The sequence below is a fragment of the Equus asinus genome, chromosome 27 (assembly GCF_041296235.1).
Source record: "Equus asinus isolate D_3611 breed Donkey chromosome 27, EquAss-T2T_v2, whole genome shotgun sequence".
Taxonomy (NCBI): Eukaryota; Metazoa; Chordata; class Mammalia; order Perissodactyla; family Equidae; genus Equus; species Equus asinus.
The window spans coordinates 19320054-19336426 of NC_091816.1; the positions used below are offsets into that span (position 1 = coordinate 19320054).

General features: G+C 33.6%; 1 protein-coding gene across 5 annotated transcripts in view; it reads left to right on the forward strand.

Moving 5' to 3' along the window:
* Positions 1 to 16373, forward strand: part of MICU3 (mitochondrial calcium uptake family member 3) — a 99224-nt gene that overhangs the window by 65014 nt on the left and 17837 nt on the right. For 3 of the 5 annotated variants that reach the window (XR_011498762.1, XM_044760520.2, XM_044760521.2), the window contains 3 exons: positions 9318 to 9413; positions 15306 to 15406; positions 15876 to 16047. Coding sequence is in view for 4 of the 5 variants with exons in the window: in XM_044760520.2 (XP_044616455.1) it covers positions 9318 to 9413; positions 15306 to 15406; positions 15876 to 16047 (369 nt within the window). In the remaining variant the exon portion in view is untranslated. The remainder of the gene's footprint in view (positions 1 to 9317; positions 9414 to 15305; positions 15407 to 15875; positions 16048 to 16373) is intronic. The other 2 variants (XM_044760522.2, XM_044760523.2) reach the window with 1 other exon arrangement.

Genomic DNA, 16373 nt, shown 5'->3' on the forward strand with positions numbered 1-16373 from the left:
CTACAAAATTCGCTACTGTTTTCCATTAAATAAAATCAACCATTTTCTTAAACCTTTTAAAAGATTCATCTGTTAATCATTTCAAAACTTTGAAAGAATGCGTATGATGAAAATCTCACAGATTTTAATGTAATATGCCCTGTGAAACTTGATAATAGTTATGACTTTATTATTTATTTTTCTAATCTGTTATTGCATGAGCCATTTTTCCAACCATGGCACTTTATATTTTTCCTTTAAACTCATGTGTAATTTTCATATAGATGACTGTGTTTTTTAAAAAAATACATTTCAGAGTAATATTGTTAAAAAGAAATGGGTACTAATATAGTTCTAGTTTAAGCCATGTATACAAATTACAGTCACTCGAGTAGACATTAAGAGAATAATGTTGAGAAGCAGATTTGAATTGCATTATTTCACTCATATTATGCTTGCTTATTTAATAGGAAAGTAAATTTATGATTTTACATTTTATTGTGGTAATATATACTTTTATTTCTATTATTTATTTTACTGAAGGCATCTTTTCTTACATCTAAGAATATAAAATACATATTTTAAAGTGATGTAACTTGATGTCATTTTTATCCACAGTCTTAAATGGGCTTCATGATTTTTCAATTTCCTTAGGAGTTTAGTTGGTTATATAAACTGACTTTTTTTTTTGCTATAATAGAAAAATTTTTGTTCAGAAAGGAATGATTATTTTTAAAAAAATGCAAGCAAACAAGAAAAATTCATTTAAAATTAGAAAAAAAATCAGATAACCTAAAAATTTATATGAAATATCCTTGATTTGTGTATTGCACAAATATAGTAGTATAATGTTATAAGTTAACTGGCAGTTATCTGTTAGTTTCCAGAATTGTAGATCAACTGGAGTGATAAAGTATCTGATTTGAGTACAGTTCATGTAGCTGAACTTAACCTAGGATTCTACCTTAAGGAAGAAGTTCCTTCAGGAAAGACGGGGCCCCTCTTGACTGTTACTAGGAAGAGAGATTCTGTGGCCCCCCTAGTAGCCTGTTCCAAAATTTAATCATTCCTACAGTAGACTTTGCGTCTGTTCTGAGGAAGTATTTTTTGCTGCAGTGTAAGGTTGAGCGTACTCCTTTGTATCCATGAAGATAGTTACTTTATAACCTTTTCTGTTCCAAACCACCCTGATTGTTTTCATATTTCTTATATACTCAACACTTGATTATCTTACCACAATAATGGAAAGAAATATAAAACATTTGAAAGAATAAATAATGCAAAAGTCAAGTATATTTGACTTTGACATGCCTTTTATGACTTTTTTAAAGTTTTTAAAAGGTTATCTTAATTACCCTAATTCCATTGTAGCCAGAAAGTGTACCAGTTTTTATACAATTTTTGACATGTGCTGAGACTTGTTTTATGGGCTAAAACAATGTCAGTATTCGTAAATGATCTGTATTTGAAAAGAATGTGTATTCTCCAATTTGGGGTACAGGGTTGCTGTGTATATATATATGTATGTATGTGTGTGTTTATCATATATATGTGTGGGTCACATATGCATACATATATATGACCAAACACGTTAATTATGTGTTTTAAATCTCTGTCAGTAATGTTGCTGTCTGCTTGATCTCTCAATTAATATGTTAAATTACACATTATGATGATTATTAATTTCTACTTGTAATTCTGCTGTTTTTTATTTTATATATTTTGAAGTATTGTTATTGCCTGTATGGGAATATAGATTACTTACATTTTCTTAGTGAAATGAATCTTATGTTATTATACTATCCCTATAGCTCTAGTTATGTTTTTTCCTTAAAATCTATTTTAGTTGTCAGAATAAATATACCACCTTTATTTATTTTCTTATATATATATTTTTTTGGTGAGGAATATTGGCCCTGAGTTAACATCTCTTGCCAACCTTCCTCTTTTTACTTGAGGAAAATTGTCCCTGAGCTAACATTCATGCCAGTCTTCCTCCATTTTCTATGTGGGATGCAGCCACAGCATGGCTTGACAAGTGTGTATAGATTGCCCACAGGATCCAAACCTGTGAACCCCAGGCCACCAAAGCAGAGCACGTGAACTCAACCACTACGCCACCGAGCTGGCCCCCCATACCACCTTTATTTTTATTAATATTTTGTATTACTTTCTTTTTTATTTTCTACTTTTTCCTCTAGTGATGATGAAGCTTCCCTGATTTTCTAAATATATTTTAGTTCAGAAATTTACTACAAATAAAATGTGTGTATAAAATGAAATAAATAATAATAAAAGTTCAACCATCACACAGATCAAGAAATACAACGTTGCCATGCCCCTGGAAGCCCCTTCATATGTCTCTCCGATCATAATCCCCGCCTTCTCCTCCAAAAGATATCCACAATCATAACTCTTGTGTAAATCACTTCTTTGCTTTGCCTTGTGGTTTTACCACCTGTCTATGCATACTAAACAATATAGTTTTACCCATTTTTGTACTTTGTGTAAATGGGATCATATTATATTGTTGTATCTAGTCCTAGTTCATTCACTTTTATTGCTATAAGCAACAGTTCTCAAACATTTCCATCTCAGGACCGCTTCACATTATTGAAGACCCCAAAGAGCTTTTGTTTATGTTGGTTTTATCTATGTATATTTATTATATTAGAAATTAAAACTGAGAAATTTAAAAGTATTAATCCATTTAAAAATAATGTTAAACAAGTTTTTATGAAAAATAACTTTAAAAATGTAGCGAGGAGTGTGGTATTTTACATTCTTTGCAAACCTCTTTAATATCTCACCTAATGGTTTCTCATAGGTGCTTCTGCATTCAGTCTGTTGCAATATGTTATTTTGGCAACAAATACTATCGTTTGTTTCCCTTGAAATGGCAGGCTCACTTGGTTCATTTTCAAAAAAATGTCTGCCAAATAGCAAAGTCTAAATACCCATAGTTTGTCTGTCAGTTGTTCTTTCAAGTAACAATGATGCTTCATGAAAACGGTGGCTAATTCACCTTGTGGCACAAAGCATCACACAAATGTTTTTTCTCAAGACACCCATAGAACTTCAGTAGGCAGGAGAAGTGCTGTGTGCATGCTTCCAGTTTCATCACACCAGATATTAAAAGGATGTGTGCTCAAAGGTCCATTTAACACAGTTGTAAGTTTTATTCTTCGGCAAGTACATTCTTAAGTGAATCTTTTTTTTTTAAGGTGGGTATGTGGAATGACTTCTGAATGTAATGACTTCTCAAGAATGTAATGACTTTGGTCTTTGGTGCCACTGCTGTCCTTGTACTAAGGCTCCAGCAATTTTACCCACCATTGCTTTTGCATCGGTACAAATGTCAACACATTACCAAAGGCAAATAATGTCTTTAAAATGCTTTGAGGAAGGTAATATCTATTTTATGTTTTGTCCAGCTTTTTCAGTTATTCTCAGTGAGAAGATTGGTGCTATTTACTAGCCTGTCATTAATAGAAGCCTGGTATATCTTTTCCAACGTTTCTCTTTCCTTATACTTTACATGTGTCTTTTTTAAAAGCATATCTTGTGTATTTTATTGGTTTCTTTTAATCTGGGTTGATAATCTGTGCTTTTTAATTGGAAAATTCAGTCAATTTACATTACTGTGATTACTAATTTATTTGGATATATTTTAGCCATTCTATATACTGTTCTTTTCTCCTTTCTTACCTTCTTCTGCATTAACTTAAGTTTATTTTTCCTCTTTTTATTTTCTCTATATTAGTTTAGAAGACAGTCACTATATTTCTATTTTGTTGTGTAGTTATTCTTGACATTTTAATAGGTATACTTAAAATAATGAAGTCTTAGATTAGGACATATCTTTACTTTCTTCCTTAAAGTCTTAAAGTGTTTTGATATGTTTTATTTCCCTCCTGGCATGGGTACTTGAAATTGCACAATGTTTGCCTTTGTCTTTTATTTTAATCCCACAAATTAGACTTAAGGTATACCATCAGTGTTTGTTTAGAATTACTTATGTATTTGCCATCTTTACTCACTAATTCCCTCTTTAATCTCACCCTTCTTAAATCTCATAATTTTCTGCTCACAGTGTATCTAAAGTGAGGGTCTTCTGGTAAATGTTTTTTTAAAAGCCCTCTTTCTGAAAGTATCTTTATTTTTACCTTATTTTTTTCCAGTTTTATTGAGATATAATTGACATATAACATTGTTTCAGTTTAAAGTGTCCAGCATAATTTGACATATGTATATATTGCAAAATGATTACCACAATAAGTTTAGTTAACATCCATCACCTTAAATAGTTACATATTTTTTTTCTTGTGATAAGAACTTTTAAGATCTACTCCCTTAGCAACTTCCAGTATACAATACAGTATTGTTATAGTCACCAGGCTGTACCTACATCCCCAGGACTTACAACTGGAAGTTTGTAGCTTTTAATCATTTCCCCACCCCCACCTGCCTCTGGCAACCACCAGTCTGTTCTGTTTCTATGAATTTGTTTATTTTTACTTTTATCTTTAATTATTTTTTAAACTTAGATATAATTAACATATAACATTAAATTAGTTTCAAGTAGACAACACAATAATTCGATACATGTATGTATGCCCCTATTTTGAAAGATAATTTTACTAGATATATTAGTGTGAATTGACATTTACTTTCAAAAAGTAATGGTATTTTTCTAGTCTTCCAGTTTCTATCATCGAAATTGAAAAGTCAGCTCCGAGTCTAATTATTATTCCGTTGTAGGTTATCTGTTTTCTTTCTGACTACTTTTATGATTCTGTTTACTTTTGGTATTCTACAATTTTACTACAGTGTATCTCTGTTTTTGCTGTTATGTATCATGAATTTATTTGGCTCCTCAAATATGAGGATTGTTTTCTTTCATTAATTCTTAAATATTCACTGCCAGTAAGTCTCTGAATATTTTCTGTTTCCCATTTTCTCTGTTAATATGGTCTTTCTTATGTCACATAACTTCTCTTTAATGATTTGCCATATTTTTATCTTTTCATATTGCATCCTGTATAAATTTTTTCATATTATCTGCCAGTTCACTAATTCTCCCTTTAGCTATATATAATATGATACTAAATTTTAGTGGTTCCATTTTTAATTTCTAGAAGTTTTATTTGGTTCTTTTCCTAATCAGCCTAGTAATTTTTGGTAGTCTGTTCTTCCTGAAAAATCCTTTCCTTTCAATTACGGCTTCATATTCTTTAAACTTATTAAACTTATTTTGTATTCTATATCTAATGACGTCAATATCTGAAGTCTGCAGGTCTAGATCTACTTTTTCTTGTTTCCGCTGGTTCTCACTAATTGGAGGCTTGTGTTCTTTTGTGTTTAGTAATTTTGTATTGTGAGCATGTATTTGTTGGACTGCATCTCTGGGGATTCTTTAAGGACTGGGTTAAGGGTGTGTTTTTCTCAGGAGGAATGTGAGTGTGTGATCCTATGGTATACTGGGAGGAACTGCAGTCCTGTGTAACTTTAAATTGCAATTCTCAGATTTAATTTTTCAGGCCACAGTTGTCACAGTGGCACAGATTATGAAGATACAGTTTGTTTACATTTTGTGTGTGTGTTTTTTACATATCACTAAAAGTAAAGAAAGTTTACTGTCTGATTCTGTGGGCTGCCACTTTGGGGTTTTTTCCCTAATTTGCCTAATCTCTGAGTATAACCTTTTGCAGACCTGAACTTTATATAGGGTATTTGCCTGTCTGGACATGGATAACTTGAGGGAGCCATTATTCTGCATACCGCAGGGATATATTCCCATCTCTAAATCAGTCTTATTTTTTCCTAACTTCTTTTTTTCTTCCTTTCTCCCTTCTTTTATTTCCTTCCTTCCTTCCTTCTGTCTTAGTCTATTTGGGCTGCTATAACAAAAATACCATAAACTGGGTGGTTTATAAAGAACAAACATTTCTCACAGTTGTGGAAGCTGGGAAGTCCAAGATGGTAGAGTGACAGATTCAGTGTGGTGGCTGATGAGAGCCTACTTCTGGGTTCATAGACATACCTTTTCAGTGTGTCCTCACTTGGTGGAAGGGGGCAAGGGAGCTCTCCTGAGCCTCTTTTATAGGGGCACTAATCCCTCCTATGAAAGCTCTACCCTGGTGACCTAATCACCTCCCAAAGGCCCCACCTCCTCCTAATACCATCACCTTGAGGGTTAGGATTTCAATATATGAATTTTTCAGATGATAGCTCCTTCCTTCCTTCCTCCCTTCCTCCCTTCCTCCCTTCCTGTCTTCTTCCCTTCCTCCCTTGCTCCCTTCCTCCCTCCCACCTTTCCTCCCTCCCTCCCTTCCTTCTTCCTTCCTTCCTTCCCTCCCTCCCTCCTTACCTCCCTCATAGAATGCCTTGAATAGGAGCCTGTTTTGCCTCAACCAAAAAGGCATTAGGTAAATTCTTGACCAAAACTGCAAAGTTTAAGGAAGTTCTACTAACAGCAGACTCTAAACTTAGGGAAAAAATATATCAGACTTACAGGTACAGTACATTGGGACATCATTTTGCCTTTGCCATCTATGATTTTTTATTTTTTTAATTAATCAATTTCTTTTTTTGAGTAATATTAGCCCTGAGCTAACGTCTGCCACCAATCCTCCTCTTTTTGCTGAGGAAGACTGGCCCTGAGCTAACATCCGTGCCCATCTTCTTCTACTTTATATGTGGGATGCCTGCCACAGCATGGCTTGACAAGTGGTGCATAGGTCCATACCCTGGATCCAAACTGGGGAACCCTGGGCTGCCGAAGTGGAACTTGCGAACTTAACCACTGCACCACCAGGCCAGCCCCTATGCCATCTGTTTTTGAAGTTCTTCTGAACTGTGTCTTCTTTTATGTCTTTTAATGAAGGTCTACCTAACGCTCTGATGAGGAGGCCTAAAATTCACATAGTAATCAAAGACACTGGGAAGGCTTCAGGAAGTCTTTGCAAAGTTTCCTGTTATTTACATATCAAAGCATCATAATAATCTGTTTCATAACCATTACAATGCTCAGTTATATTTGGGCATTTTCCCCTATCAGTCTTTCCTTAGCCTATACTCATATATTCTGATTTTGTATTTGCTTTGCATTTCTTGCACTTAAAATCTTCCTGATTTTCATGGCTACTTTAAGCTTATTTTAAATATCCTATTATATTTCTCTAGTATTAAAGTTTTCTGCTAGTTTTGAATGTTCTGAAAATTTACTCTTAATTTTATCATCCAAGTCATTAATTAAAAAGTTAAATACTGGCTCCTGAACAGACACATATGTAGGAATCTATGACTGTGCCCGGGAAATCACTGCTATATTAGCTATTTTTTCTGTTGATTCTATATCATATACTTACTACAAGGAATGACAGTAGCTGCTGTGAGAGTATTGGCTCTTCCCTCAAGAACATTATAATTTAAAAGACTATGTAAGATTTAAAAAATATATACATAGCCAGTTACAACAATTCAGCTATATATTCTATCATAACTTAATCTTTGGAGCTAAATGGTGAGTTGGAAAGCTTCTGCAAGAGGGGACTATTAAGCTGTTATGTTCTAAATAAAATTTTTTTATTTTAAAAAGTTGTATATTATCCTGATAGATAAGTATACATTCTTAAAATATTTTAAAATATGGGAAAGCAAAAAGAAGAAAATTTTAAAACCCTAATCCTATCATTCAGAGATAATAAGTATATTTTAGTATATTTACTTCTTTTCTACTCTCAGAAAATATATTTTTTCTATAGAGATCTTTTTCGATATAGTTTGTTAAACTAATTTTATCCCTTAACACGTTGTGAATATTTTTCTAATGTCATCAGCGTGTGTGTGTGGGCGTGCGTGGGTGCGTGCATATGTGTGTCTGCGTGTGCGACGATGACCAGTGTTTGGAAGTAGGGATGAGACATGGCTTCACAAAGCGAATCGTTCCTGTTACCCTCGTAATAATAGTGTAGTAAGCCTGATTTTCCAGTTTGATAGGTTTAACAGTCCGTTTGTTTATCATATACTGGCCTTCTAAGTTACAGTTAAAAAATATACTCACAATAAAAATATTTAGGTAATATTTGCAGAGTATTTAATCTAGCTACCACTTATTGAGGTTCTACCACACCTATATAAAAGAAAATGAACTGTGTTAGTTCCAGTTAGCTAGTTCTACTTATTTACCTTACATAACTGCTTAATTAAAGCTTATTTATTACTAAAGGGGATGACGAGCAGATTCTCTGTCATATTGCTACATTTGCACTCATGGTAATAAATATGTCTATGTTGTATAAGCGATTCCTGCCAAGTAACACTTTCCTATTAACATTTTATTAAAATATGGCAGTAAACAGTGTTTCTGCTTAATAATAATCAATTAAAACTTAGACCTTTGAAATAATTCCCGGATGCATTATAATTTTATTGGTGGCACTTTTAGAAATTAACACACACACAAAATAAAAGTTCTCTCATCATCAGCCAGACACTCCTCAGTACATCATGCAGCATTTTCTTACAACAGCCGAGACTGAGAAACTATGAAATCTTCCCTGATAAATCCTCACAGAAATGGCATTTACTTATTTTGTTTGTGAGACCCAAGTTAAGCTTGTGGTTCTACGTTTTCATCTGAAGATTAGACTACACCTCTTAATCTTCATATCGCCTTCTTCTCACTAGCCAGTACTGAGATGGGAACTAGTGTTCTGTCCTTGTAATGGATTATAAAGTACATTATCTGTTCACAATAGGCACACTTAGCAAATCACTGAGTAGCTTTGAGTGGTTTGACTTAAACTGGCATATTTCTTTTTGACAAGTTTTGGATTAGTTTAAATTTTGTTTCTCTAAAGTATGGATGTGGTCATTTTGATTCTTTGATGCACTAACGCAATATATCCTAGCCAACGATAATTCATTTTTAAATTAAGCATGATTTTTATAGGTTGCTACAAAATGACCAAAAATCTTCTCCCAGTGAATTCACTTCACATGAGGTGGGAGTAAAATTTTTATTTCACACTTTCTTAGAGGTTACACATGTTTCAGGAGAAGGGCATGGAGGGAGGGGGTGGATAATGTGATTCTTTTTGACAAAGCCACATTGTACTTGGAAACATTGGTTGTATACCATTACACCTTTGAAATTACCCTGGGTTTACTAGCAGTGTAATATGATACTGTTGTGTGCAGCAGAAAACAAAACAGGTAAGTTAATGTGTTTTCTTTTCTTTTCAAGGTTGACTAGAAGAGATTTAAAGTGTATAAATTGTCGTTCTTTGTGACTGTTCTTTAGATTTCAGTTGTGCTTCTTAAAACTCCTGCAGGTACTTAAAACAGATGCTGAGGAACTTGTCTCCAGAAGCTATTGGGATACACTGAGGCGTAACACAAGCCAAGCACTCTTTTCAGACCTCGCAGAGGTATAATTAAACCTCCACCAGGTCCTTGTACTATTTACCATTTTGTTAATCTAGTTCTCATTTCATTTTAGAGTCACAGTGATGAAGTCAAAAATATATTTTATATTTTCCCTTATCTCCAATAAAGTAATAATTCCTTTATATAAGTGGTATATTTAAATATGTCAGCTGTGCTGGCAGGGGCTGCAAGCTCACCTGTAATAGTCTGTATTAAATCAACTTGCTTCTTATAGAAAACATGACTTTACAACTTGGTTAAAAGGAAATACTGTTATTTTTTACTTAGAGATCACTTTTAGGAAATTTGGAAATACTATTTTGTAGTTTCACTGAATTTTTTAAACCTAATAATTTGCAATTTTATATGAAGTACTGAAACTTTTAACTTGGTAAAGATAGTTAATGCCTTAGAGCTATGGGTAGATTTAAACAACTAAATTTCTAATACTGATAGTGAGTGCCTTACTAAGAGTAGGGCTTGGGGGAGGTGTGCTAGGAGCAGTCAGTCAAGGAAGGGAGGAATATTTCACCTTGACCTTGTTGAGGATTGCCAGTGCATGGAAACTTAAAAGCAGATTGACCCTTACTCCTTACTGCTGTTGAGTTCCCTAGAGACACGCCCCTTATTGCTGCCGTCAGGTGGACAGCTCCCACCACCCCACTCTCATTACGCCACCGTTAATAGGGATTTGTCATTTCCAAAGATGGGCTGTGTCTTGTGGAGTAAACACTGTTCTGTGTTTCCTATTTCAGTAAATACTAAGGTACATTTTTCAGTATCTTTTTGTCTTTAAAGTTGGCTTCTCATTTCTTTTTCTAAAGTTTGACTTTTAAAAATTACATCTAAAAATATGCTGGGAAGTAAACTGAAATCAAATGTGCCTTCTGTTATGCGTATATGCAGTGTCATTCAATAGACACCTCTAGTCTAGGGCAAACACTTGGAGATGTTAATTTTGTCACTTGCACTCAATTTTAAAATCCCAAAACAAAGCAAGCATTTTGTCCTACCTCTAATCTGTTGGTGATACATATATATGATGTGATTATGACCAGCAATTAACTGTTTAAAGTTACCTTTTAAATTTGAACCAGTTTTAGGCATAAAGTGGTAATAGATGTTCCATTTACAGATATTTTAGAAGTGCTTTTGTAATCATTTATGCAGGCACACAGTAGTCACTGCCTAAAAGTAAGAGCAACTGGGGACACCAACCTGTAGAGTCCCTAAATCCCTACAAGCCAGCTGTGGCCCAGCTTCAAATTATCAGTCACATCACTGTCATCTCTCCCAGCCTCCAACCTGTTTTTAATCTCATTTAACTTTGCTAGAAATTCTCACAGACACAATCTGCTAATTAAATGTTGAATTTAATTTAAATCTTGGGAGGTTTAATATCAGAAGAAGATCAGCCAGCTCTTATATACGCTCAAAGATTATGTGTGGAAGATCTTTTGAGGATGTTTATCACTCTTTCAGAGGTGTGCTGGAGCAGCTTTTACAGCTTCCCAGAGCTAATTCTGCACATCTCTCCCAACTCAACATTCTGTGACATCCCATTAGTCCTTTGAAAGTGGCTGTGATAGGAGTATTAATATAGAAATTGGTAAATGCTGCAAATCAGGGGTTTTTTTCCCCTGGAGAGCCAGTTTACTAACACACCTTTGGCTGTAATCAATCCACGCTGTAATCATAAGCTGCTAAATTAATTAACGAATTGACTCAAACATCATGAAAGTAAATCTGATGGAGAAAAGAAAGAAGAAAACAAAACTTACATTGTGTTCCAAAGTAAAATAATTATTTGGGGATTATCTCTGTTACCACCCTCCCACATTAGAGAGGATAATTGAGAATTGACTGTAGTTAAGTTACAACTCATTGTAATTTCTTATAGGTTACTAGTGATGCCAGTTAACATTGAATTGTTTATAGTATCAGTATTTCAGGATTCAAATTAGTTCAGAAAGAAAGCTTAGAAATCTATTTGTATTTGTATTTCTTTGTTTCTCGTATATTTAAAATATGAATATTGAGATAAAGCAATTCTCTTTAAATATTGTAGGTAAATTTGAGATTAGCCTCTTATATTCTTATTCCAGAGCTATTTCTAACCATAGGTTTTTTTCAGTTTTAGTAAAACCGTGTTATAATGAAAATTTGAATATGCCATAGCTGACAGCACTTTCTAACCAAAATAATAGATAATAAATTCATAGTACAGTATAAGCCTATCATGCAATTGTTGAATACAGTCTGTGAGTACCCAAATTACAAAAATTGTTTTGAGTTTTACCGATGAAATTTTAATTGTTTTTATTTTAAACTTTTACTTATCCTTAATAAGTTTCAGTAGATTATTCAGAACCTTCACTACAAATCAAGAGTTTAAAGATTTCCTCCAGCCCTTGGATAGAGCTTGATCAGTTTATTATCACATTGTAATCACTAAAAATATGTTGAAATAATATCTTAAAATGCTTTAATAGTTTGACATTTATTTCATGCAAATTTATTAATTTGTTTTATTGTTGATGAAATCATTTAAAGTAATTTTTAATCAAAGTAAAGTTAGATAATGGCCTTTCATGTAAGTGGCCTATGGGGTTCTTTTTGTGGCTTTTTCTTGCTTTGTTATGAAAACACTTAGATTCGTTTTATTTTAACAATGAGCACAAGAATCAAAGGGATAAAGTCTCTTATTTTTGTCTCAGCTCTCCTGTGAATTAAGTTATATAACACTGTTGGGATACCAAGGACACTGGTATAGTTTTCAGTGACTCCCAGCTGTGCTGTGTTTCACTGAGTGGAGGGAGAAGGTTTTCACCATTTTCATTTTCTAATTTTTTTCCTCTAATGTCAAACTGTTACTTATGCCTCTGTGGGTCTGGATTATCTGGATAAGTGCAACCTAAGTCTAATAAGATTTTGATGATGAAAGACTGTAAATGAAGATCTGCTGTGCTCAATGGGCATGAGAAAAACTGGCTGAATGAGGTCATTATTTAAAACCCGTGTAAAACAAAGCCTTCTCATTTTCGTGTATTATAAAGGACATCACAGCCTGGAGGAAACACTCCATAATTAAGTTATCTGAGTCCACTAACTTTTGGTGTTCCTGTAACCTCTCATTTTAAGTCATTTTTTTCAGATCTATATAATGTGTATAGTTTCAATAACAAAAAACAGTGTACTATGTAAAAATCTGTTTTGCATTAAGCTTAACGTTATTATCTTTTCTGTCTTGTCTAGTCCTATTTCAGTTTCTTGAAATATATTGATTTGGCAAAAATGAATAATAATAGCTAACATTTATTGAGCATTTACAATATGCAGTTATAGTGCTGAATGATTTACATGTGTTACCTAACGCTCACAACAACCTTTTCAGGGAGCATTGCTGCTATTCCTGTGGATAATAATATCCTTCAGAGAGATTAGCTTCCCCTAGGTCACTTAAGGAATAAGGAAAAAAGTCAGGATTCAAAGCCAGAAATCTGACTTTTGAGCTCATCATCTTGTTTGCTCACCACACTACTGCTTATTTGTGAAGTAAGCGGTTTTTTCTAAAACACCATCCCCCCTCCACTTGTTTCCACTTTGTCGCTCCCCCTCATCCCATTCCTCTAGCTTCCAGATAGATGCCCCAGTTCTTCATGCTGACTTCTAATTGGCTAGAGCCTTCCCCCTTACACTCCATCTAGGCATGCCTTCTCAAGTGTTTCCTCCTACTACTAATTTAAGCTGTTCCATGGAGAATAAACTGATTAGACTTGATTATACACAATCACAAAAGAATGTCTGTAATTAACGAAATATATTTGTGTGCCCCAAAGATCATAATAATTTTTTCTGCAGCATCTTATGACTACCAATAAGAATATTTATATGTTTCACTTACACTCATATTCTAATTTTATCCTCAAAATTGTAGTTATAGATCGCTTTAATCCCATTTTACAGATAAGGAAGCTGAAGGTCAAAAAAGTCAGTGAACTCAGGTCTTCTGGTTTTAAATCCTATCCTCTTTCCATTACCACAGTCTGCCTCCTCGATCTAAACCAAAATTAAACTAGTCTACTGACACGTATGGAGCCTTGATTGGCTGGCACCCCTAATATTCTTCAACATCCATAAGAAGCTTGTTCAAGAAAGTATATTTAAAAGATAGTATGTGACACCTGGCTGTCTGGCTGTGTTATTTTTTTCCCTAGCAATCAGATCAAACCACAATCAGATCTTCAAAGGAGTTGGTTATGTTATCGGGAACTTCTCAATTATTGCAACTCCAGAGAGTACCCGGGACTGGTCAGCCAACTAAACTGACAAGTAGTAGAGCTCTTCCACACCAGTTATACAGAGGTTCTATGCTAGAGGTTATTTGGGAAAATCCAAGCTAAATTAGTGAAATATAAATAGATCATTACTAAAGAATTTCAACAATTTTAGATTATTTAAAGTAGAAGATACCATAGATGTTGGAGTTTTAAGAGAGATATGAATATTCAAAGTGGCAGAGAGCTCACTTTAGAAAAACAGTTTCATGGATTAAAGGAGGGCATGCTGGAGGGCAAAGACTAATCAGAAGATGTCGTCTCTACATACTAGTCATTAGAAGAGAAGAATATTGGTCCAGGGAGAAGGGAAATAAAGATCCAACAAATGTTATGGAGGATGAAATAGCTATCTTCATGAAAGATTGGGAAGAGGGCTGTGAGGAGTCTAAAGATTACCAAAATTTAGTGTGTGGAAGACGAATAAGATGGGACTTTTTGTCAGGGGACATAGAAGACGACTGACCGTTTGTAGAGAAGTATATGCGTTCTATTTCTTATGTTTTCTATGGAGTACTATGAGGAGTCTGGCCAAGAAGTAATGTTTCAAATATGTACCTTTAGGTGGACATTTACAGCTATTTTTTTTAATACAGAAAATGGTGGTTATTATTTAACCTCTTGTTTTTCGTTACATTTCCCAGGATAATATATGGGAGAGGTAGAGTCCTTTGAATTTTATGATTTTTGTACCTGAGTTTATAAGATAGGTATGAGTTAATGGCCAAGTGATGAAGGAAAGAAAGAGAATGAAGAAAAGGAAACAGAAAGGGAGGGAGAGAGGGAAAAGAAAGGAAAACCTATAAAGCTATGTAAAGGAAGAAAGAAGATTTTCATAGGCCATTAAACTATTTATAAGGACTATAATTAAGCTATTTAAGATTACATTTGTTGGAGCTTGGTTTATAAAGTTAAGTGGGGAAGGAAAAATCTTCTGGAATTAATTTCCTATCCGTTAAAAAAATGTGAGACTTTTATTTGAAAAAAATTATAGATGATGTAAATTCTAAGGCAGTGTTACTGTAATTTCTCTTTCAAATACACTATCTTCTATTTAAAGTATCATGGGTCAAGGAAACTGTTCTGTGAAGCTTGAGACCATTGTTTTGTCAGCCCCATGTGTTCAATACACCTGAAGAATTTACCTCTTTTGAACATCCTAAATGAATGGATTTTTCAGGTTCATTAGGAAAAACCAAACTGAATAAGTAAAAATAAAATAATTGATGATTACTAAAGGGTTTCAATTATTTTAGATAATTTAAAATATGGATAGCCTAGATGCATAATTAGAACTTGAAAACTTCTTAAAATATAATCATATCTTTAAAGTTTTTTTGAGGGTAAAAAGCAATTTCATTCTTGTTTCTATTTGCAAATTTTGAACTTCATTTTAACTGTAATGGCATTTATTAATACAGCCTTATGCTTTTTATTCTAATGTTAATATATTTATGTTCTTGATATTTATATGTTGATAAAATTCTTTGAGGGATATTGGATATCCCTATTCTGTTTGTTTTATTGCAGCTAACCTTTAAATTGTGATTTTTTAAGCGTGCTGATGACATTACAAGTTTAGTAACAGACACTACACTTCTTGTACACTTTTTTGGAAAGAAAGGAAAAGCTGAGCTCAACTTTGAAGATTTTTATAGGTGAGCTTAATTTTTCTATTTGTATTGAAAAATGTTGACATGCTAAAATCAGAAGGATCTTTAGGAATTATCTAGTGTGGTGATACTCAGCTCTTTGCTGCTGTCACCTTACCTGAAGATACACTGTAACAAATGTCCATTTCCTTCAGTACCTGTGTACCAGTGGTCATATTGATAAGTATAATGGGAAGTTACTGAGTGAAAAAAATTGGGGTATCTGGATTGATTTTTATTTCCTGTATATTCAGAAGAAAGTATATTATCAATTCCTTAGTCTTATTAAGCCACAGTAATGACAGTAAGCATGTACATAGTGTTTGCTAGGTACTACATTAACTCCTTTAAGTCTCATCACTACCCTGCAAGGTGTTTTCACAGATGAAGAAGCTGAAGCCCTGAGAGGCTAAGTACCATCTGTTACCATCACTCTTCATTTGTCTTGTTCATTCTCCATATATTCTTGTCGTAGATTCATGGATAACCTGCAAACAGAAGTTCTTGAAATAGAATTCCTTTCCTACTCTAATGGGATGAATACAATCAGTGAAGAAGATTTTGCTCATATTCTTTTACGATATACAAATGTGGAAAACACGTCAGTATTCTTGGAAAATGTGCGTTACAGTATACCTGAAGAAAAGGTATCTAATCCCCATGTTTACTTTGTTATATGTGTTATAATGTTGAAATAATATAGGCCTTTAAAATATATTGTCTTTTTGTTAGTTCTTTTGCTCCTCTGTAGATTAACAGATACTTTGGATATATTTCATTCTTTTTTTTACTCCGTGTGCTAAGTGCTCTGGCTAAATTTTAAGAATTGATTAATTTAAAATTCTGGGTAGATATCTGTATTTTTCTTACATATGCTGAAAACACTTAAGGTTATTAGCAATTGTTTTATTCAAATTATGAATATCATATTTCAAGAAAATTCTGCCTAGCTATATGCTTTGACTACCACATA